Here is a 24,657-nt window from a genome sequence, read left to right on the forward strand (position 1 = left end):
AAACAAGGCAAAAATGGGACAATGCTAGTGTGGCTATCAATGGCCTAAGCAGGTATCATGAATATTACCTACATCTAAGCCCAGAAATGTGGATGAAGAGCTCAAATATGCTCTTATCATGTGCTCCAATGCAGCTTTTATAAGGGCATTATTAGCCCATTGATTATGAAATTGAATAGTATTTATCCTGCAGATCTGACAAATCCATATCAGAACGTGTGACAATTCATCAACAGTGAGCATTGATAAAAAATGTAAGTGGTAGTTAATTTCATTGCCCATCCCCTGTGCTAAACCATTCAGTACATTAGGATGCACTAGGCTTCAAAATACGTGGTGGGAGAGAAGGAGGGAGGGAGGGAGAGAAAACAAGCCTTCAAAAGCTTGTCTCAGAAACTACAAAGAAGAATGATTAGGTCTATGGTGGATCACTGAATGCTGATGGAGCATATTTGAAATGTGCAGAGCAGCTGCAGCAGAATATAGCAGAAAGGAAACAAATAAGTATGAAATCTTTTAAGCAGCAAGGATGAGAACACAACTTTCTAAATGTAAGGTCAGGTGATTTGTTTGTTTCAAATAACCTGTCCTGAGCCCTGGGGATGCATGACCTAAGGGTTCAATAAACAAGCAGTTCAAATAAACATACAATAGCCAAATAACGCTTTGACTTAAGGAAAGTGATGAAAATGTGTTATTTTTAACAGATGATGCGTGTCCCACATCTCCGCAATTGCGTGTCTCAAGCTTCCCTCCTGAATTCTTTTGGTAGCTAAGGAGGAGAAGGAAAGTACTAAGCTTTATTTGAGGAACTTACTATATTTCTCTTAGGAGGACCCCAACTGCTTCTTGTCTCAAGGGACTCTACACTGAGACAGGACTGCTTCCTCTTGCTTTAGCAGGGGGTAGCTCAGGGTCTTTGTGACATCAGCAGCTACTGCACAAATCTCCACCGCCAGGTCAAATCTAAATTCCAGAGGAGATTGGTTCAATGGCAGCTGATGTCACAAAGTCAGCTCTTTTCTTCCAGCATGGCTACAGAGGTGGACTACAGCTGAACAGTATGAGGAGGAGGCAAAGGCTGCAGGAAATCTGAGCTTCAGCTGCAGAGGAAGCAGTGGACAGAGTCCAAATGGACAGCGAGAGGCAAAGAAAGTTGGGTCAAAGCCAGCTGGAAAGGGATGTAGCCAGGTATAGCCAACCACTTGATGGTCCTTCCAACCACCCAATGGGCCTCCAGCTTGTTAAGAACCTTGGTTGCCATGGCAGCCAAAACAGAATCCTGTGCTTCTGAATGAGAGTCTAGGATTGAAATTGAAACTGAAATACTTTATTGTCACTTGTACAACTTGTATACAGTGAGATTACATGAGCACCCCCCACTCAGCTCTCTTAGTCTTAATTCCCTTCGTTTACTGACGCACACCCACCAAACCCAAAAGTCAGTTGCCCTGTTGTTATCTTTTCATTCAACGGCCTAACAGCCCATGGATAGAAGCTGTTCTTTACCCTGTTGGTGTGACTAATCGTGCTTCTATATCTTCTGGCTGAGGGCAGGAGATCAAGAAAGTGCTGGCCAGGGTGTGAATCATCCCTGAGAAATTTCCTCACTCTCCTGAGGCAACGTTCTTCTGCTATTTCATCCAGCGGATTTTCAGGACACCACCACCCTCTGCAGGCACTTTCTATCAGATGGTGTCAAACCAGCGTACCACACCGTGATGCAGTATGAAAGGACACTTTCTGTTGTTGACCGGTAGAAGGAGATAATCAAATGTTGATTGACATCCTTCTTCCACAATACTCTGAGGAGATGGAGTCTCTGTTGGGCTTTCTTAACCACCTGGGTTGTATTTATTTTCCAAGTAAGGTCTCCACTGAGATAAACTCCTAGTAATTTAAAGGAAGAGACTCTCTCCACACAGCCCTCCCTGATGTACAGCAGGGCTAGTTCTCCTCTCTTCTTCTGAAAGTCCAACACCATCTCCTTTGTCTTGCTGATATTAAGGTGCAAGTTGTTCCCTGTGGATATTTTTTGGACCTCCCCTCTATACGCTGATTCGTCCCCACCTGTTATTAAACCCATTATGGTGGTGTCATCTGCAAACTTAATAAAACTTAATAAACTTAATAATAATAATAATAAACTTAATAATATGGGGAGAGCCATAGCTGTGGATGAACACCACACAAGACAAAATGGTAGAAATTGGGACTGTGCCACAGCAGGTTTTTGTCTTATATTTTTAAATTCTTCCCCATATTAACCAACCGTCCACATGAAACAAACTACGACCTTAGGAAGACAAGTTTAGTGCAGTCCAGTTTCTATTATACTAGTTTACTAGGGAGCTTTAGTTGTGAGGAACATGTGATAGAAACAAAGGGATTAAACAGGAAATTGTAGTCAGCAGCAAGCAGGATTTGGAAGTACCTTAATGTTACTAAGGTTCCAAGGCAATGATCCACTAAAACGATAATTTAATTAGCAATTAATCTGCCACAAAATAGAGTGACTGAAGTACCTGAATATTTCGTTCGGCTGAGTGTACTGCAACCCTTGTCTAACTAATGGTATTTCTCTGAGATTTGATATCCAATTGGGTTTGCAATGGACTTTCCACACAAAAATGAATCAATTTCAAAAGGCTGTGGAGATGGCAAACAATGGGGAATTGTCAAGGATGCCATAATTGCTAAAAACAATGATAAATGAGCCTGCATGCAATGAGCTGATTCTAGCAATATCCCATCAACTGCAGCCCCAGTTATTTTAAATGGCTTTTAATTAGCAGCATGAATGCAAATGACTCTGTACCTGCCTGACTTCTGCTGGGGCTGCAGACAGATTTTCTTACATATGTTCTTAGGTTTGTTAAAAATGGGTGAATATAATATTGGTATGCGGCATCTTAATTATGGTAGCCATTATCAATGGATCCCCAAAACTGTATTACAGGTTATCACAGGGAACCTTGGAGCCAGGTTCTTAGGTGCCAAGGGACTCTGAAGGTTTATCCAGACTTGCCATTGCTCCATTGAGGAAACCCACTCTTTACCATTGAACTGGAGTAAAACATTGATTGGGTTTTCTCTGGATTGATGTTTGCTCCAATTTATAGTTAAAGAGTGGGTTTTTTGGGGGAAAGCAGGGTGGGACAAGGGGAAAACTGCCCTCACACCTGCTTTTTTTCAAGGACAAGGGCAATTATGGATGAGCCCTCAGATTGCTGATCAGACAAGCAGACCCGATGGGGGTTTGGGTGTCCTGGATTTGGGATGGAAAAAGTTGGCACGTACGCTGATCTTCCCTCACAAAAGGAAGGGGGAGAGCAACATGTCATTCCCCAGAAGGGAAACTCTCAGATCCCTTCCATTCCAAAGCTCTCTTTTTCTGTCACCGATGGATAGAAGTGAGTAGATGGTGATAATGAAAACTCGTAGAAAGTGTGAAAAGTACCTTCAATTAATCACAGGGGCCCATAAATAGGGATGCTAACTTAGTTTTTTTTGGGGGGGGTAGCACTCCCCATGAATGTTGCTGCAGGCAAGCATTATTGCCATGAAATTGTTTTTTATTTAGTTCATAGTTTTGCAGGTCAGAGGGTCTTCTTCATAAAATTCTTACTGCCTGGTGTATTGTGGAAGGTTCTTCCTCTGCTTCCCCTCCCCTCTTAATGTTCTGAAACTTCTTTTTTCTTTTAGTTTTGTTGGCCTTTTGCGAGCATGAGGCTGGGAACAGCCACTCCAGACCATGGCATATATTAGACTGGCAGTGCAGTTCATTGGAGACTAATGATTCTTATAGGCCAGAGTCCTAAGCTCCGTATTGCTCTCTAAGGCCTTGTTTCCTGAGTTCATTGCTGTGAAGTTCAGCCAGAAGTGGTTTCTATTTATCTGTCATAGAAGGCACTGGAAAAGGACAAGCAAATATTATGGTTCTAGTGCTAGCGCTGCTTGTGTTTACGAGCAATAGTGAGTATACATTTTCAATGTTATATTAGTCACAGCCTCCTGCCTCCTGGAAGGCTGCCATTGTAGTCACTGGCACTGCAAAAAGAGGATGCAGCCTAGAATGATATGCATTGGGGATGTAATCCGAACAATTCTTAGGGATGCTGGTTTGCTTAGCACAGGTGAAGCCAAAGGACCAGATATGAGTGAACTCTCCAAAATAGCCTCAGATGGACTTGTTACCTAGCTGTCCTGCCCCCCACTGCTCCACATATCAGGGGAAATAGGATATTTTCCAGTCAATCGGAGGGTACCAGGCTGCCTCCAGATGACCTATTTATTGAGATTTATCTTAACTTGTTTTTAGAGAGATTCCTAGCCTGAATTTCATTATTCAGGGAACAGTGACACTCTGGGTGGAAAAGAAATGTTCCTGCTTATAAAAGTGATGCCCGTTCTTGGATCTAAGGCAAAGGAAGAAAACTGTTCCAGCTCTTGAGTTTGTGTTTGCTGCAGTGCTACGTTCTCAGTTAGAAAGACCTCTATTTAAGTCCGGATGTGCATGCTCTGTACAGAAGAGTGCTCTGCAGAAGGCCAGCAGTCACATGCATACAAGTGGGCAAGGGCAGATCTGCTATGAAACTAAGGAAGCTCAGACCCTCCACATGTCCATATTTTCCAGGGACAGTCCTGGATTTACAGAAAGCTGTCCCAAAGTTTGAGAGTCAGTAGCACAAATGTTGTATAGGTGTGGTGATCTGTCTTCAACAGGCCCATTGAAGAAGATAACAGTGGTTACCCAGACTTTGTTGCTGGTTGCAAAGGGGCCACCACGACAGTTCAAGCTTCAAGGCCCCCCAAATGTAGGTCCGCCTTGCATGTGGCTGAGAAACATCCAACTCTGCCAGTCTAAACTTATTTCTCATGTAGGAAGCCATCGAAATTAAGGGTTTATGGCACGTCAGAGGTTTTCAACCTTTTTGGGTCCACGGCTCCCTTGCCCAAGTACATCCTTTCTGTGGCACCCCTGTGGGGTTCAGGAGCCCAGTTATGACATCCTTTGCCTGCTGACATGGCAGTCCCTTACCACTTTTCAAATACCCTCCCTTGTGGGGTGTTCCCTCAGCCTCCTCTCCCCTCTTCTTGGGAGTCCTCCAGGCAACCACTGCTGGCACCCCTCATCTCTGACCTGCTCCCCTGCCCCAAAGAGAGGTGCCTTCACACACTGCTCCACAGGGGCTTAGAAAGGACCCCCTGGCCAGCCCCAGACACACAATTCACCTGCTGAGCTTGTAGCCAGGGCTGCTGCAACAAACAGCTGTGCAAGCCTTTGGGAGGCAGAGATGCAAGAGGGTATCAGAGGATGGAGGGAAGGAAAGAGGGACAGAGGCCAGTGTTGCCTGCAGCACTCCAGACGATCATTCAAGGCACCCCAGGGTGCCACGGCACACTGGTTGAAAACCACTGGTTTGTTGATACAGTGATACTTCGGGTTACAGACGCTTCAGGTTACAGACTCCGCTAACCCAGAAATAGTACTTCGGGTTAAGAACTTTGCTTCAGGATGAGAACAGAAATTGCCCAGCGGTAGCGGGAGGCCCCATTAGCTAAAGTGGTACCTCAGGATAAGAACAGTTTCAGGTTAAGAACGGACCTCCGGAACAAATTAAGTTCTTATCCCAAGGTACCACTGTAGTTGCTGTACACTCATCTGCTATAGTAATGGGGAGAAGGAGAGACTAAAGACCTTGCTTAGCCATAAGCAATGTTTTACATAGTGTCCATTAACACAAGAGAATGAACTGCGAATTGAAGTGTTACCTCTCACCATCCATCATTCACATCACAGTAGTGAATAATGAGAATAAAACGTCCACAAACTCTTATTTGATAGGAGCCTTGCTGTTGATGTGTGTCGATGCAAAACAGCCATTTCCCAGAGGTACATCAGGATAATTTTACCTCAGCATTTGTTCATAAAACAAGTCAAGTGCAGCTCACGACAGTCTGTTTTATTTATTATTTTAAACAATTTATATACTGCTTACCTACCATCGCCTCAACTGTGTGGCTGAATTCAGGATCCTAGAGAACATAACCAAGCATTAAAGTTCACCTTACTTTAAATGTAAGTGTCCCATGTTTCAGATTCCTTTTGTCTTTTATTGGTGTGCATGATGCAGGGATATATGAAAGTACCTCAATCTCCTCCATCAATTTTTTTTATTCTGATTTTAAATTATTGGAATCTATACCAACTGGGACCAAAGGGTGGGTTATAAATGTTTCTATTTTTAAAAAGTACCACATAACTTCATTAGGCCCAATACAGTATATATCTAGCATAAATGTATGTTGTTGATTCATCATAATGCTGGACACTGTCTTCCAAATGTGCTAGATTTGCACAATCATATGCCTTGTACTTCTTCAAAATTTTGTTTCATGAAAAGCCAACATTTATGTGGGTGAAAATGTATTAGGTTGTAGGCAGTGCTATTTTTTCCTAGAAAAAGAGGCGCAAGAACGCACCATAGACACCCCCCTTGTTCTCTTTTAATGGCAATGGCGCCCACCTGAGATGTGCTAGAACCGAGTTCTGGCAAGTTCTGGCTGAAAAAAAGCCTTAGTTGTAGGGTATGTGCAATAATGCTTCCCTATTGCCTGTGTACAAGCATACGCTTCAAAAACCTTTTCCATTTTGAGGAGTGTTGTTATGCCTCCTCTCTTCATGGCTGATGGAATATTCCTGGGATTACTTTAATTATTCTAGGTCTAAATGCAACATTCTCACACAAATAAATACATCTGAATTCATTCCTTTGATTAACAAGGTTAAAACAGTTTTTGATTTTCTGCTCCTTGCATTCTTAAATCACTTGGTTCTAACATATCTAAAACCGCTCACAAGCTATTCTTCAGGATACAGGTTTGTTGTTATGACATACTGTTTCCTGTATATGAAAACATTATACGCCATGTCCATGTGGAGTTTTAAAATTGGTTTCCACAAAAAAGTGCACTGTTATCACTGTCTTTGCCCTATTGTTCCTGCCTTTAGGGAGACACATAAACAACTTTGTTTATACTTTGCTGACTTGTGAATTTCTCCCATTTTTTTTGATGTTATATTTATACTGCTTCTGCTTCTTGACACTTTACTGTATGAACCCCTCTACTTGGTTCCTGGTAGGGGTGTGCGTGAACTTCATTTACTTCCTGAATTATGAGGCAGATAGGAGTGATATGGACGAGGTTTCCACATGCCTGAGTTGGAGTGCGCTGTTTAACAAGATTTTTTGAGTCAGATAAGGGGCTCCCTAAAGCCCCAAGTTACTCTGTGAAGTTAGGTGCCCCCCACAGCATTTTCAAAGCTATCAATGCGTTAAAATAAAATGAAATACAGTGAAAGCAAATGAAGCTGATAGCAAAACATCCGGGTGGAAAGATGCAGGGAATCTTTTGTCTAGGCTTTAATCACAGTTAATTATCCCATGGCACTCGAACCACGGTAATTTGTGGGAGAGATGTTGAGCAAAATATTAAAAAGTGTTTGTTTTTCACACTGATCTATTCTGTTTTTTCCTACCGTCACCCTTTCATGTCTCTCTCCCTGGGAGAAGTGGCTATATCCCCCAAAATCCCAGGGGGAGAGCAGAAGCCCACTGTACTAACAAACTTTGTGGTAACAGGGTCTTTTCTGGGTGCCAGGTAGGTGGGTAATATTTCCCCCACTTCAGAATTTCTTTGGGATCTATACTAATTACTTCAGTATCCTGGTCACCCTATGTTTTCTATTGTAACCACCCCCCAAAAAAGTATGTTCTTGAAGAAGAATCACTGCACTTATAATTCTGAAATTTGACAGGCTTCATCCTCCATTTCTGGCAGAAAACAAGATACAGGTATCAAAAATAATAACAATTAAAGATCAAACTTCAAAGGTTTCTTGCACAAAACTCCTGGAATGTGTCTGCCTATGATTTGGCAGGCTTAATCCACTCTGGGGGGCTTGTATGCCTGTGATTTTCATTCACTTTTGTGAAAAAGTCTCTGTGTGGGGAGTTTTAGTCATTGTTTTGATTCCCCATTATAAGTGAATGTGGCTGGGGAGAGTTTTGTTTTAAACAGATCTAATTTGGTCCCAAACAGGAAGGCACCAAACAGCTCTCAAACTGTCTCAAGCACCCTGATCTACAAATACAAACACAAATCAATTTTTGTGGGCATTGCATGCCCCTAGTTATTGATACGGTTTCAAACAGTTATTAGACAATATTTCCCCATGATTCCCCTCCCTCTCACACACATTTCTTCCCCCACACCTAAACATTATTTTCAGTCAATCTGCTTTGGGACTTTTATCATTTTTCTCTGGCTTGATTTAAATTAACAACTTTTTTCTTTCTCTTCACTGCCTTTTTGTATATGTATGGAATCATCCCTTCATGTTTTATTTATACAATTATATTAACTTTTTGATTTGGTAGCTGTTCCGTTTCTTCAAAGTAGGAGCTGCTATCAACTACCCCTGGCCCGCCAGCCACCCTGCTTTTTATGAGATTTCTGTTTAATTTCCCCATACTTTTTCTTTTTTTCATTCAGTTCTGACCATTCAGTGGCTGCTGGTGACATTTTCACTTCATATGGCTGCAACTTTTAACCTTGCTGTTTCCATCAAAATAGAACTTGTGTCGCACTTATTTAGGAAAGTGTGCCATTAAACATGTGCAGTGCCATTGTCTCACACTCTCTAAATAAAATAAAATCAATTAATTTCTGCACATATCTCGACAAGGAAGCAGTTTCCATTTAAGAGACCTAAGTATGTTTTTCCGACAAGATTGACTCCATAATGTTAATGACCAGAGCTGTGGGAACTTCTGGGATCATTTGAGGTTTATATTGTATATTCATATCACATGATTCTTGCTCAGGAACTCAAAACATAACTTTAACTTCTAACACAATTCTGTTTGATAGGTTTGGTGTGTCTTGTTCTTCCTGGGTAGCCTGGGCATACATCTTGTTGTAACAGACTCGGGAAAAGGTTATGGGTAGCCTCCTTCACACAGTTCTGCATTTACAGAAAGATTTCACACTTCAAAAGATTGCATTTTTGACCTCCGGTGATGTATTGTGATGTCATCTTGAATGATCAACAGCCAGCATTATGAAGTCAGCGGTAAACTGCTTTGTTGCACAAAACCAAGTGCAATAGCAGGAAAAGGAAGTTTATATGGGAGCAGGGAAAGGCAAGGAAGTGAGTAAAACAAACTGGTGAAGCTGATTGGAGTCTGCCGCTTTCTTTCTTTTCTTTTTTTTTTTTTACCAAAAGAGAAGTGATGGCTCAGAAATTGAAGCCTGCAGCTTAGCTCCCAGGAGGTTAGTTGCTGGTCCTGATGTTCACTCAGAGTGTTGCCACAAATAAGCACAGGGTTGGTGTAACATATTAAGGTTGGCTTCACTTCTGTGAAACAGCTCATGTGCTTAGGTCCATGATTTGTATTTTGATCCTTGTGCCGACTGTGTGTTATTGACTCTTGAGAACATCATTCCCTTCTCACAAAGCCCTTTTGTTGTGTATTTTGATGGCTGTTGCAGGTAATGACAAACGAGTGCAGTGGCTCTGTGGGACTGATGGCGAGGTCTGGGTTTGGATTATGGGAGAAGCTCCTGGAGACAAGCCTTATGAGCAGCTTACAGAAGAACTTATTGCAGAAAGAGCCAGACAACAAGCCCAGAAGGAAGCAGAAGAATTATGGTGAGCATTTTGCAAAACCAAAGTTACTCATGTCGGTGATGTTGGATAAGGAGGCTCACATTTCTAGAACACTGTCTCCTCAAAGTATAGGACAATGCTTTCATTTCAAAACCGTTTTCAATTTTTAATCTAAAATATCAAATATATCCACCTTTGCTTTTGTTATAAATAACCCACTTTGGTTAGGTCAGCTATGACTGCTAAACAAAAACAAAAACCGAGCCAACAAACAAAGCCATAAAACCTAATCAATTTGCATTTAAGTTTTTTTTAAAAAACTTAAGAATATTATGTCTCTTGCTTTAATCAGGAATCTTTTCCAGGTTTTTCCATGATCTTTGATACCCACAAAGACCTCTATATGGATGAAGAGGTTGTAAACACATGGACTTCTGTGTTTCCATTGTTGTTGGGAATCAGCTGAATCCATGGAACTTTAGTCTTCAGTTCTGAGGTTTTGTCTCTCAGACAGTAAGGGTGGTTGCTTGAAAGAATGCCAAAAATTACCAGTCTCAGTGAGATCTTGCTGTGAATTACAGTCTGAGATCCTGCCCCCACTCTCATGACACTACACTAGATATAGATATAGATATAGATATAGATATAGATATAGATATAGATATAGATATAGATATAGATATAGATATAGATATAGATATAGATATATAGGAGGAAGGAATTAATAATAATAATAATAATAATAATAATAATAATAATTTATTATTTGTACCCTGCCCATCTGGGCGGCTTTCACAAAGACAAAAAAATACACTAAGATGACACACATTAAAAACTTCCCTGAACAGGACTGCCTTAAGATGTCTTCTGAATGTCAGGTAGTTGTTTATCTCTTTGACATCTGATGGGAGGGCGTTCCACAGGGCGGGCGCCACTACCGAGAAGGCCCTCTGCCTGGTTCCCTGTAGCTTTGCTTCTCGCAATGAGGGAACCGCCAGAAGGCCCTCGGCGCTGGACTTCAGTGTCCGGGCAGAACGATGGGGGTGGAGACACTCCTTCAGGTATACTGGGCCGAGGCCATTTAGGGCTTTAAAGGTCAACACCAACACTTTGAATTGTGCTCGGAAACGTACTGGGAGCCAATGTAGGTCTTTCAAGACCAGTGTTATGTGGTTTCGGTGGCCGCCCCCAGTCACCAGTCTAGCTGCCGCATTCTGGATTAGTTGTAGTTTCCGGGTCACCTTCAAAGGTAGCCCCACGTCTCTACCCTGCAGGCCAAATTTGGGCCACTAGGTCTTCCCATTGGGCCCATAGCAGATGTCATATGTGGGGCAGGCAGAGATGTGGCTGGATCCTGCAGCTGGAAAGCAGGACTAAATTCCCTGCACATCAGTTCATGAGTGTGTAATTCAATCTTGCTTGGTCTTTATCTCTGTCCATACTTGGAGGCCAACTTTGACTGGTGGGTGGGGAGGTAAAGATCTGGCCCACCAAGTCTATGTGTTTCCTAATCCCTGGCATACCTCAAAATAAACATGTGAGCTTTTAAGAAGTCACAATCCTCTTTGCTGTTTTTCCTTTTTTTTTTTACTTGCCTACCTGCTCCCTTTTTTTAAAGGAAGCAAAAAGAAGCGGAAATCACAAAGAAGTTTCGAGATGCTATGGCGAAGGAGAAGGCTCGAATAGTGGCAGAGAAGTGGAAGATAGAGACAGAAGATCGCAAAGCAGCCAAAATGATGGAGGAGAAAATCCAGGAGGAATTAAAGGTTTGTTGACTCCCTTAACTTATATGTTTGCATTCTGCCGTTGATCTTCCTGGGATGGCAAGACTCTCTGGGAATATCACTGCATTTTCACTCATGGTGAAGGCTCTCTTTGAGATGATATGTACAAATGGAGTAGGCCCTTAGAATCTGTGGTAGCTGAAAAGAGCAGCCCTGTGTAATATTCTCCACCTTGTTTCCCCCCAGATTTACCTGTGACACTTCCCAAAGCTTTTTCCCCCTGCCATTAGCAGCTACCCAGTGATGGTGACTAGAGGTGACCCAATACATTTTGCTGCTGTACTTGAAGGACAAACGTCTACCCTTCTCCATTCCACATATAGAAGCTGACTGGACTGGCAGCTGAGGCTTTAATCATTACTGGACTGGGCAGTGTAATCCAGTCACTCAAGGGTAGCTGACTAGCTTAGGTGGACACAGACAGATCATGTGGCATGTTCTTCAACCTCTCGCTACCATTCTTCATATGCTGCTTGAGGCAGCTGCCTCACTCTACCTAATAGGACGTATTGACTAAATGTTCCAGGAAATGGGAGACCTACAACAAACATCACATCTAGTTTCATGCACAGGATATATCCACAATTGAAAATTAACACACGTTAGGGACTGATGGCACATGGCAGAAGTGCAGATTTGATAGGAGAACTGGCACTGGGGAAGAGAGCACTTAAATATTTTCCTTTTGTTTAATTTCTGAGCAAGACCACCTACACTGAGTTGTTTTTCTACACGTGTGTGTGTGGGGGGGGGGAGAGAAATATTGGTGTCATTGGTAGCATGAACCCCAACCTACAAATTCCAGATTTGCAAGATCCTAAATAGTTCTTATTATAGGAACCAATTCCTAGGGACCAAGATCCCTTCACCTCCTTCAAAAAGATATTTGAGGGGGTGGGCCCCCCAAAGTCGACACTTTGTGCTTCATGTCTTGTGATCAATTATGTGGGGTGGGGCTTACCTCCCCCTCCCCAATATTCTATTCAATTCCTACTGAATCTGAAGTGTGTGAAAAAAATGTGATTGTGTGCATTTTCTAGTTGGCTCCATAGGAATGCATTTCAAATAATAATAATAATAATAATAATAATAATTTTATTACTTATACCCCACCCATCTGGCTGTGTTTTCCCAGCCACTCTGGGTGGCTGTATTTAGTGTGTTTTCTATAGCTTCTTTTGAAAGATTTGGATTTGAGCTCTTCTTTACTGCAGCAAAGCTGTGGACTTTGTAGGCAGAAGGCGGGGATGTTGGCGCAGGGATGGGAGGAAGTGGCTGCAAGGATAATGTGGGATATGGAAGAGTCACCAGGTTGGATTTGGGTCCTGGAGACTTCCCTTGGAACTTTTTAACCTGCCACTCAAACAGAAGATGAAGCAGGCATTTCTTCTGCTCCTTTCTCCTTTGATGTGATTCTCTCCCACCCCCTCTTCCTCCACCCTGCCTGTGGTTTGACATAACCAGAGCCCTGTTTGCTATAGCTTGCAGAGATGAGGTGGATGAAAAAAACCGGGGAGCAGGAACACATGCAGGAGAAGCTGCAAGTGCCTTATCTCCCAATTAAGTTAGGTCCAAGGTTGCAACCTAGCAACCCTAGTAGAAGATGGAAGCCATTTTTCTCCTGTTTCCTACAAATAAAAAACTGGAGTCTGGCTGGTGGAAGACACACGTAGAACAACAGTTTCTTTATCTGTTCCCTTGTGCACAACTCTTTTTATTTTGACAGATTCACAATTAGTCTTCCTGTGCTTCATGAAATGAGGTGCTCTGCAACTTTTTTCTTTCTTTTGTAAGGGAGCAAATAGCAGCGTTTCCTCCCCATATGAGTGGCTTTGTTAAGACTGTACTCCAGATTTAATGAGCAGTTATAATACACCTCTGCCCCCTAAAGTGCAAAAGCCTCTTGACCTTGGATGACCCACCTGCCCTCAAAAACAGCTGCTCAGCCTGTGTGCTAGAATCAAACGGCACTTTCCACAAGCGCAATGGGTGGAAACGTTTCATACATAGTGATCCATATGGATAAGCTGTAGGAGGTTCAGCAGAAAACCTCACGACAGCTTCCTTGGCTGCTAAAGTGGATGGGTCAAATGCCACCCCCACTAACATTAGTATAGCTTCTGATTCAAGGGAGTTACCCCTCCTCTCTGGGGGTCATTAGCCTTGCTGGTATTTTGCAACCCCCAGTTTCAAATGTCCATGTGAAGACATTGGGCATTTGGCTTCTTGTTTGTTTGGCTTCTTCTATACATGATTCAGACAAAGAAAACTATAGCAGAATTTGCAAAAAATTAAAAATAAAATTTGGTGGGATTTTAATTTTTTTTTTTTGTTCTCTAGGATTTCCACTCCCTGCCCCCCTCTCCCCCTTTAGTGGGAGTTGACCAGAGTACATATGATTGAGGTCAGGTCTGGTTACTTTACGAAACGGTGGATTTGCCCTTTGAGAAGCTGCTGGTACAAAGTGCCAATTTTTAAACATAATCTATTCACTGCCCTTTGTGCAAGCCACTGGGTGGTTTGCAACAAGCAAACAGGTTCTTAAAAATTTGTAAAACAATGCAACTCTTAAAACAAATCACAAACTCCCCCTCAAAAAAAAGGGGGGGAATTAATAGCAGCAGCAGTTAGGTCTCTCCTTCAAATGCCAAGAAGGATGCAGCTAGTCACCTAAAATTATGAAGAGATGAGATCAGATACACCTTAGTAGGGGGGAAGTTCCACATACAAGGAGCCATCATGCTAGGTGTTCTGGGTACTCCAGAACTACCACTGTTTATTTGTTCACTTTTTACAGGAATCTACTTGGTGTGATCATCAAACTGTTGTTCTCCTGTGTTTTCTCGGGCTTCCTCTGTCTATTTTGAGAGCTTACAAAAGGTGATGTTTTGGAAAGAGGGTCTGCAAGTGTACACATTTCCATCTTTTTAAGGAGTCATGGTTTTGATGCGTGCAGTGACATTTTGAGCATATGAGCATATTGCCACGTATGCACACATCTTCACTATTACCTTATTAGCACTAGTGTTTATTTTTTAAAAAAACTTTTAATTTGTGACAAAAAATGTTTTTTTGCCTTTTGAAAAAGTAAAATGAAATCCTGCAATAGCACTTAAATAAGGAAATGTTTAGCACACATATAAACTTTGATTTAAAAAAAGAATGTGTGCTCCAAAATAATAAGTTTGGGTGTGTTGTTGTTGTTAGAATTTATATACCACCCTATACCCAATTGTCTGTCTCCTGTCCACATGACTATGGTATGCCTACTAGAGTTGGATTGAACTTGGCTGGATGTACAAACCTCAAAAACTGCTATACCTCCTGACACATGAAGAATCACTTGCAATTCCACAGACACCAGTCTGGAAGCACCCCCAGATCTTTCTTCCCTCTACAGGAGGCAAGTCTGTTTTGGGGGCCTAATCTGGCCCGCCAGTCAGTTTAATCCAGCCCCTGTAGCAGTTTATTTCCTGGGGTAAAATCCTAAAAAACACCCCAACAACTTCAATCCTTAAAAAAGAAAGCTCAACAACCTTGGTTGGCCCTTTGGTCGGCCCTCACAGCCCTTCACTTCATCAAATCTGGCCCTCTTAAAAAAGTTTGGACACCCCTACTCTACAGGAACAAATGCTATTACAAGGATGCACATGGGTGCTTCAGTTAAAAATCTGTTCATGCTTGAAGAAATGAAGAAACGAAACTTTAATCAATGGTTCAGCAGGGGTGGAATAGCTGCAGACCAGTTAACACGCTCATTTTACCATGCTTAAAATATTTAATACACCATTAATATATATTTTTTCCTGGAAAAATGACCGGGGCAATATCTGAAACAATCTTCAGAAGAGAGAGAACAAAAACCATGAACTCCATTAAAGTTTCATCATCTGGAAGCATTTTGATTTGTGAAATGAAAGTGTGCTGTCCATTGTGAAAAGGTGTCTAACCATTAATCACACAGTATTATCAGACCCCTCTCTCAAAAAATCACTTTTATTCCTTCTGCTATATATCAGGATACAAAAGTTGGCCAGACGAGAAAAATTATATCTTCACTTACCAAAGTGAATAGGGAATCCTTCTTCCTCTTGGCAATATTGTAATAATGATGGCTGGAAGATGAGTCTATGAATGGACTCTACTGAAAAGCATGAGATGATGTAATAATTCACTTTTGGGGTGTCTCAGGATAGTTCTGGGTCATTTGCACACCCTGTTGTGGTAACCGAGTGATGGAAATTCATATGTGAACCAGCCCGTAGAATTTTGGGTGTGAATTCGGAGTGTGTTGTTTGTGGTAAAACATCAACAAACACCAATGGATTGCAGGTTCAATGTTTCTCTGCTATACGTACTAGCTTTCATAGACAGAAATGAAGGAACTGGCACAGACAATTTAATATGATATTTTGCTACCCTAAGCTGAGTTCCAATGTGTCTCAGGGTGGTGAAACGTTCCATAAGAAATTCATGCATGTTTTGTCAGAGAAAAAGCACTTATCTGTTTCCATGGGCCCCCGCTTTTTTTTGCTTGAAAAAAATACATGGGACATTTTTACTCCAGTGTATTATCTTTAAATGATACCCCCCCGAAAGCACCCCAATTGCAAAAATCAACAGAGTTCATTAACTATTTTTTGCCTCAGCCCTTTTTGTTTATAGAAGGAAAACTGTAAATCGTAGGTGGCTGAAGTGTGGGGATATTGTTTACTACTATGCAGGTGACACTATTCTAGAAGGACTATACTGTAGGTCTGCTTCTGTGCAAATTCTGTAATGAAAAGTGAACCTGGGGTTGATTTCAACCCTGGTTTTGGTAGGAAGGCTAGAGGAGGAACAGGAAATTACTTCTTATAGCATCAGAACTGAGCTGTGCATTATAAAGGACAACTTTTTTATTATTATGCACATATCTCCTTTGACTTTAATTAAAACTCTCTCCATGCTTGAAGAAGGCAAACAGTTTTCTTACTAGGAAATAATTCTCTTCCAGCCCTCTCAGGGCTCCACCGTAGTTTTAGCTGCTATGCCGTTACTTGATTAACATAACAAATATAAGAGGATCCTGTAGAGAGGCATCTATTATGTGACAGGTCCCATTACCATATGCGGTAGATGACATCTGTTTTATGACTGTAAAATGGGCATAACGTTCACACTCTATGAGTAACAATGTCTCAATGGAACCTCAGTAATGAAAAAGTTCCGCTAACACAAATGTATGGTTTCCAGCTCCGGTGCCATGGAAAAGTCCACACCATTGTTCCCTTTCAGACTTGTGTAGAATAGAAATGTCTGCCAGGGGCCATGCCACATTTTTAAAGGATTTTTTAAAGCAGTGATTTCTAAACTGTATTCAGGTAGTTAGGGGAACTGAACATTTTCAAAATGAAACTGCCATGTTGACTACAAGGGTGGACTTAGGTATTATGGCAGCCTGTGCAAGGCCAAAATTTGGTGCCACACTCAGCCCTCACGCTACCTTCCCAAAGGTGGGTAAAGGGGTAACCAGCTTTGGGAAGGATGCATAAGGGCTTTGGCAGGATCCTAGCGCCCTCCTACTTCCTTCTCAAAGCTGGGAAAGTGCGAATGAGGCTTTGGGAGGAGAGGACAATAGGACCCTGTCAGAGCCTCATGCCTCCTTCCCAAAGTCCAGCGCCTTGCTTACCTGGCTTTGAGACAGCAAGTTCTTGCCTCAGTGTCTAAATCTGCCCCTGTTGAGTACATCTGCCACTATATCTGTAGGAGCAGATAAACCACATGCAGCAACCACTGTCCAATGGGAAGGGAAAAGACATAACCTCTAGGAAGGATGTTCTGTAGGCTTCCTTATGCAACCTGTTCTATGGCTGTTGCCCAGAAAGTGCAGGTTGTCTCTGGACCATGATTGACTGGAAGGCTGAAGGCAGTGAACTGGGCTATCCCAGGATTGTGAGAAGGACGTCTACCTATTATTCTTAGAGATGATAAAGAAGCTAACTAAGTTTTGCATTGTGTCGAGTATGCCTCAAATATTTTTTCCCTGGGCATTAAAAGGTTGAGGAACAACTACCTTAAAGGGAGAGAGACCCTCTTAGGGTTTGGCCTGGAAAACTCTGCAGGGTGTTGTTAACTTTCATGGGTCTCATCATGCACCAACCTCCTCAGTAAAACAAGTTGATGAGTTCCCAGCTGATATAAACAGCAAGTATGAAATTTCATGATACCTACTTAACTGAAGCTGAATGAGATTTCACCCTTATAACGGTATTCAGACCACCTGGAATAACACCTTGATTACTTCCCAAAGGTAGAAAGTTGCACTCTTTCCAATTTTATATTCCTTGAATATCATAATTGCCTATAATTAGCAAATTGCTTACTTTATTCCAGTCATTTTTGAAATGTCATTGGGCAGAAACCATCTAGCGAAACCATCCTTGTGAAGCCTAAGACATCTGTCTTTGTTTATTTTCTTCCCCTCTCCTTACTAATAGAAAGTGCCAACTCTCCTTAACCGTATTCTTAAATAATAAAAAAAATGTTTGTCTCTGAGCAGTGAAGCAACCTGAGCACTTGCTGGTATTTTAAAGGTCAGGAAGGAACAGTGTAGGATCTTCTTTTGAAAGATCTTTGAATGTTGACAGTGCTAAAACTCCCACTATGCACCCAGCATCTCTCAAGGTGCAGCAGCGCTGAGAACCAAGCTGTTAAGAAACAAAAAGGCAACGCTCTTCATAGAAACAAAGCAATTTCTTAAGACTCCTGCACAGCCTCTTGTATTTCTCTGCTGTGAACAGCTCATCTGGTTTGTGTGTGGATACAGCAATTAGTGGAAACTTTTATGACAAACTGCGTAGAGTTAGGGCACACTCCTGACATTACATTTGCACAGATATAAATGTAGCTCATTTATTTGTCCTTGTTTGAAGCAAGGACCCCAGGAGCCCTTTGTCTGTCTTGTCTTTACTCAATGGCATGCCACCATCTTGTGCAATGGGACTTACCGTATATACTCATGTATAAGCCGACTTTTTCAGCACATTTTTTATGCTGAAAAAGCCCCCCCGGCTTGTACTCGAGTGAGGGTCCCACCACTGCCACCACCAGCCTCTGGTAGGCAGGGGGACAGGAGGGGCTGGGGGGGGGAGAGAAGCCCCCTCTGCCGTGTGCACATGCGCGCGCACACACGTGCACTCCGGCCCACCAGGAGGTTTGTGGTGTGGTGAACCGGCTTTTTTGTGGTAAAATTAGGTGCCTTGGCTTATATTCGGGTCGGCTTATACTCAAGTATATACGGTAATTTCCAAACAATAGGATTGCTTTCTCTCCAGAAAGTCTTGGACAATTAGAGAAGTGAGAGGCTGCATACTTCCTTTCCAGTATTTATTTCTTTGCTCTTCGTTCTCATTTCCCCCCCGCTTGGACTACTGCAATGCGCTCTACGTGGGGCTACCTTTGAAGGTGACCCGGAAACTGCAATTAATCCAGAATGTGGCAGCTAGACTGGTGACTGGGAGTGGCCACTGGGACCACATAACACCGGTCCTGAGAGATCTGCATTGGCTCCCAGTACATTTCCGAGCACAATTCAAAGTGTTGGTGCTGACCTTTAAAGTCCTAAACGGCCTTGGTCCTGTATACCTGAAGGAGCATCTCCACCCCCATTGTTCAGCCTGGACACTGAGATCCAATGCCAAGGGCCTTCTGGCGGTTCCCTCATTGCGAGAAGTGAGGTTACAGGGAACCAGACAGAGGGCCTTCTCGATAGTGGCGCCCGCATAGGAAGTTTCCTTATTTGCTGTTTGATTCTATCCATCCTTTTTTTTTTTTAGAAAAGAGAGGAAGAAGAGAGGCAAAGAGGTGAAGAGCAGATACGGCAACAGGAGGAACGCAGAGCTCAAGAGCTGTACCTGAGCCTCAAGCAAGCCCAGCAGTATAGCCCGCAGAATGAAAAGGAAGACCATGAATGGGAAGAACAACGTGAGTAAATTTTAACCGGCAGAGGGTTTTAAATGATGCCGAGATCTTGGTTTAGCCGGAGAAAACGGCAGTGTGATGCCGTATGATTTGTGAGCCGGGCCTTGAATGGAAAGCATTGTGATCCAGAAGAACTGGTAGGATTAGAAAGGACAAAAACACGGTGCCTTTCTAAATGGCTCAACAGGAAGAAAGAGCTTTAATAGCTTAGATCAGGGATGGGGAACCTGTGGCCCTACAAACGCTGATAACTGCATTTCCCACCACCTTGACCTTAACACCATTATTCATGCTCCAAGATGATGGGAATCTGGAGTCAGACAACAAGAGGAGTGGGGGGTTGGAGAAGCAACACCTCTCCTGTTGATCTTACAGGAATTTTAACACAAACACTTTGCTCCAGTTTTGAGCTTTCAGTGTTGTTTTTGCTGGACTGATGTGATTTTCTGCGTATTTTCCATTTTCCTTGGTGAGTTCTTGTTTATGAATCTTGTGCTAGCTTATTGCTACTTACTGGGTCTCAAAGAATACAAAACAAATTAGTTGGCCCAATAAAATGCATAATCACCTTATCTCATTTCATTTTCATTTTTGGGTTTATGAAGAATGCTAATAAAAAGCACCAGAAAAAAGCAACATGAAAGTGAATTTTATCTGCATCATCATTGTATTCCCCACTTTAGTCCTGGAAGAGAAATATATTGGTATGTTGAGAATCCTAGTCAAGGACAGTGAAACTAGTAGTAATAAGTGGAATTTACTGGTTTTAAACCTCAGACTCTACCCTAATTGTTTTTTAAAAAACCAAAAAATCAGAAGATGAGCAAACTTTTGCTGGGGCTGTACCACTTCAGACTACAGGTACGGTTCACATGGTTGAGAGACCATGCAAAAAGATATTAATCCTGCACTTTATTCTTAGTATTTCTGAGTTGTCTGTATCTAAGGTCCCATCTGCACTATACATTTAAAACAGTATCATCCCACTTTGTACAGTGGCTTCTCTTGAGGCAGGCTTCCTCAAACTCGGCCTTCCAGATGTTTTTGGCCTACAACTCCTATGCTCCTTAGCTAGCAGGACCAGTGGTCAGGGATGATGGGAATTGTAGTCCCAAAACATCTGGAGGGCCGAGTCTGAGGAAGCCTGTTGAGGAAACCTAGGAACCCCTATTCCACTCACTGAGCTATAAATCCCAGAGTGGTTTAATAATTCCGCCTATCTCCACAGTAGTGTGGTGTTGAGGAATAGGGCCAGCCTGCTGTCAAAGCAGTCCCTGTGCTGTGTCTTCCCACCAGAGGAAGATGTAACAGGCCTTTCCCTGTGGCTGGAAAGATTCCAGGTGAGCCTGCCTGCCAGACTGGCCAATGGATTGGTTGCCTGATTGACCCCAGGAATAAAGGTGGGCCCACTGCATACCTTTCTTGGGTCTCCCACCGTCCCTCCCGATTGTTGTGCTTCGAACACCCACTTCAGTGGGTAGGTTGGATCTGATCTTGCTATAGATGAAGTCGGTTGCCATATTCAGGGCACCAGGGAGGAATTTCACTACCTCTGGCGAGGGAAGAGTAAGGATGCATGCTTGATTATTTTTATGTGCTTAATAAGTTCAAACTGGCATTCCCAATATATAATGTTGCATCCCGAGGCCCCCAAGCCCTTTCCCATTAAATAACTTCAAATGGACACATAATTTTAGTTTAAGTATTTGGGCAAAATTTAGGCCACAGCTTTATTGATTACAAAACAAATTGAGCGGTATTGGCCTAGGCATTGGTCAGGAACTGACTCCTGCCTCTCTGACTGGCAGTCCGAAAGAGTAAACACCAAATGAGGGAGCAACAACGGTCAATTGAAAAAGATCAATTGAAGCTCACCCCGGGGTTCCTGTGGTCCTGGCATGGCCCTAGCCCCTCAAGCAGACTTTAGACGAGATCCAGGACACCCAGATTCCTTTAACCTATTTCTGGAGGGGCAGGTGATGGCCACACCTCCCCTCCTGCACATTTCTATAAACCAATGCCTAACCGCCAAACCTTACAAAGTTCTGACGATTGCTAAGGGGGTAGGCGAAAACCAAGTGGCTAAAGCCAATCTGCCAAATGGAAAAATTCCTACCCAGCCCCTGCTCCAAAGCAGGCGACCCAATCCAAAGCAAGGCCAAAACAGCAGCGCCTAAAATAGGGAGGGAGGGCGGGTGTTCAGCAGCGTGAAGCAAGTGCCCCACCCCCATCGTGCTGCTGCATTTATAGGTCCCCAGGATCATGCCACTCACCCCATTGACCCAAACAGCCAAGCGCGATCCCGGGGCCCAACAGATAAGGCTTGGGCCACGCCTAGCAACAACACACCCCGTGGGGGTGGCTGAAGGGTCCCAAGGTGCAACCACGACCCTCGATTTAGGAGGATCCCATTTCTCTTCCTTCTGATTCCCTTTGTGTCGTATTTGTTTAGATTGCAAACTTTTGGGCACGGGCTTGTGATTTGTTTTAATTTTCTGCTGTGATCTGGTTAAATGTTAAGCACTTTACAAAGTAACAACCAAAGTAACACTGCCTTGTGTTGAGTGCCATTGTGGGTCTCAGTTGTGTTATAGCAGGGGCCACATTATCTATGAATGCAACCTTATTCATAGAATTTGGAATAATTTATTGAATGTCAATTACCTAAGGACCGTGACCTGCCATTCATATGAGATCAGGTCACTTTGAACCAAATTAATTTTGCATGTGACAAATGATATTCCCATTAACTATGATTGTACCTGGCTTCTAATCAATGGGGGTGGGGGGGTGGGATACTGATTATTTCAGGAATAATTCTAAGCCCTGTTGCTGAAAAGGAGATACTGTCTCTTGAAGCAGACTTGGAAGGAACCTTAGTATTGGGGTTGCCTGATTTCTGTCATTGGGGTTACACAGAATAATAGGGTTGGAAGGGACCACAAGGGTCAATTAGGCCAACCCACTGCAATTCAAAAATATTTTGCCCAACGTGGGGCTCAAACCTGTGACCCTGAGATAAGGAGTCTCATGCTCTGCCAACTGAGCTATATCTGGGTGTCACATGACTTCTGCCCTTTTATAAGTGATCCTGTGTGGATATATGGAGGAGTGGGGAGACAGGACCTTGGTAACTGTAAAATAAAAATATATCTTCAATAATAGTAAAAAAGCCTTATCTCATTACTTGAGAGAAGTGGTAACTTTATCACCACTGAAAGGGGAGGTCTAGACCTAAATGAGAGACCACTGACCCATTTCTCCCTCCTAAGAAAGAAGGATGGCCTTCTTGGAGGCTGCTCCCAGATCGTGGAACTCCCTTCCATGGGAAGCTAAGCTGGTATCGCTCTGGTTTGCTTTCAATAGCAGGCAAAGACTGTTTTGTTCTGACAGGCATTGGCAACTAACTGGCAGAGTCTTCTGAGGGTGGGTGTTGTATTTTTGTTTGTGTGTATGTTTTTGTGTTTTGTAGTACAGTGGTACCTTGGTTCTCAAACGCCTTGGTACTAAGACAACTTGGAACCCAAACACTGAAAATCCGGAAGTAAGTGTTCTGGGTTGCGAACTTTTTGTGGAAGCCGAATGTGCTCTGTTTTGAGTGTTATGCTTCCAGTTTGAGTGTGATGCTTCCATTTTGAGTGTTATGCTGAGGTTTGCCTGATTTTACTATTTATTTTGTGATTTTGTGGCTCTTTTTGCAGTTTTGTGGCTCTTTTGTTTTGTTTTTGTGACTGTGTGGAACCCAGTTCAGCTACTGATTGATTGATTGTGTGACTCCAGTACATTGTTTATTGCTTTCATTTTATGGATCAATGGTCTTGTTAGATAGTAAAATTCATGTTTAATTGCTGTTTTAGGGGTTGTTTTTAAAAGTCTGGAACAGATTAATCCATTTTGCATTACTTTCTGTGGTAAAGCATGCCTTGGTTTTGGAATGCTTTGGTTTTGGAATGGACTTCTGGAACGGAGTAAGTTTGAGAACCAAGGTGCCACTGTAGAATTTTATTAGAGGTTTTTAACATATTAGGAAATCAAATCCAAACTCTCTTATACAAAGATAATAAAAGGATCAAAAGAAAAGAGTAATATAGAAAAAAGAAAATACGAAATACAATATTCATGATCCTCATAGAACACAGTTATATCTATCTATAGTTCTCTATCACCATTTTATATCAATCTTCCATCCATGTTTTCAATGCTGGTTTTACTTGGGTCACACTTGTTTTCTTTTTAATATATCTGTTTATTGTGTTTTAACTTATGCTGTGAGGAGTCTTGCCCCATTACTGAAATAACACCTCTGGTCCTTGCTTGTATCTCAGGCTTGTGCCTTCATATGATCCAAGACTGTATGGACTAATCATGCCCTGTTGTTACCCCTCAACTGTATGGCAATGCCAACCTGGCTTCTGTCCACCAGCATCAGAAGCCAGGAAGATGCAGCGATGTCAGTGTTTGCGTCGTTTTGCTATTATGTGCTGACTGCGGGAGCCAAATTATCCATTAGGAGCAGCGCCAGGTCCCATCATGTCTTGCCACCACCAAGTCAGCGGCTGTGCTCAGCCGTGCCAGGGGTCGGGGGGGGTCGAAGAGGCGCATTGCTAGCGCAGCTGCTGTGGAGGGTGAACGTTGCAATGATATTGATGACACTACTAATTTATTTAGTAGATGGAATTTCCAACAGAATGGGGATTCATCTCATCATCCCACCGCTATTTATTGCCAAGTCAATAGGCGAAGCGTTACTAATTTTAGTGTTCGGTTTAATTCACTGCTGTGGTTCCTTTCGTCAAGCCAAACAAAGAACAACACCATTCTTCTATAGGTAATTGAAATATATAGCCTGTTAGTGCTAAAAAAAACAAACTATGTTACATGGGCATTTGTCAAATGTGGACACCAGCGCTTCATTTCATTGCTGCGTCCAAGCAAGGTCTGGCATGATAACATTCGCCCAGCCAGATTCCTCTGGTTCTCACAAGTAAGACATGGTGGTGATGGCTTCCCTCTTGACCCCAGTAGGGAGCTTATAGATGAGATCCAAGCCCACAGTCCTGAGGGTGAGATGGCCCCCTGGCCACAAATGGCTGCCTTATGCTTCTTTGGAGAAAAAGCAAAACATTGCACTTGTGAGCACGCTGGTGCGATCAGGGCAACACCTGACTTTGGCTCTCACTTGTGCTCCTGGAGAGATGTGTCTGTTCGTAGATCGCACAGAAATGCACTGTGGTG

At 42.7% G+C, this 24,657-nt stretch overlaps 1 protein-coding gene across 6 annotated transcripts in view; it reads left to right on the forward strand.

The window, feature by feature from the left end:
• The window catches only part of SH2D4B (SH2 domain containing 4B), a 79,613-nt gene that overhangs the window by 14,336 nt on the left and 40,620 nt on the right, over positions 1-24,657 (forward strand). For 4 of the 6 annotated variants that reach the window (XM_079975716.1, XM_079975719.1, XM_079975715.1 and 1 more), the window contains 3 exons: positions 9,559-9,718; positions 11,295-11,442; positions 19,278-19,425. In XM_079975716.1, the coding sequence (XP_079831842.1) occupies positions 9,559-9,718; positions 11,295-11,442; positions 19,278-19,425 (456 nt within the window). Of the gene's footprint in view, positions 1-9,199; positions 9,340-9,558; positions 9,719-11,294; positions 11,443-19,277; positions 19,426-24,657 lie in introns of those variants that run through there. The other 2 variants (XM_079975718.1, XM_079975717.1) reach the window with 2 other exon arrangements.

Source organism: Podarcis cretensis, assembly GCF_951804945.1.
Source record: "Podarcis cretensis genome assembly, chromosome: 5".
NCBI classification, from domain to species: Eukaryota; Metazoa; Chordata; class Lepidosauria; order Squamata; family Lacertidae; genus Podarcis; species Podarcis cretensis.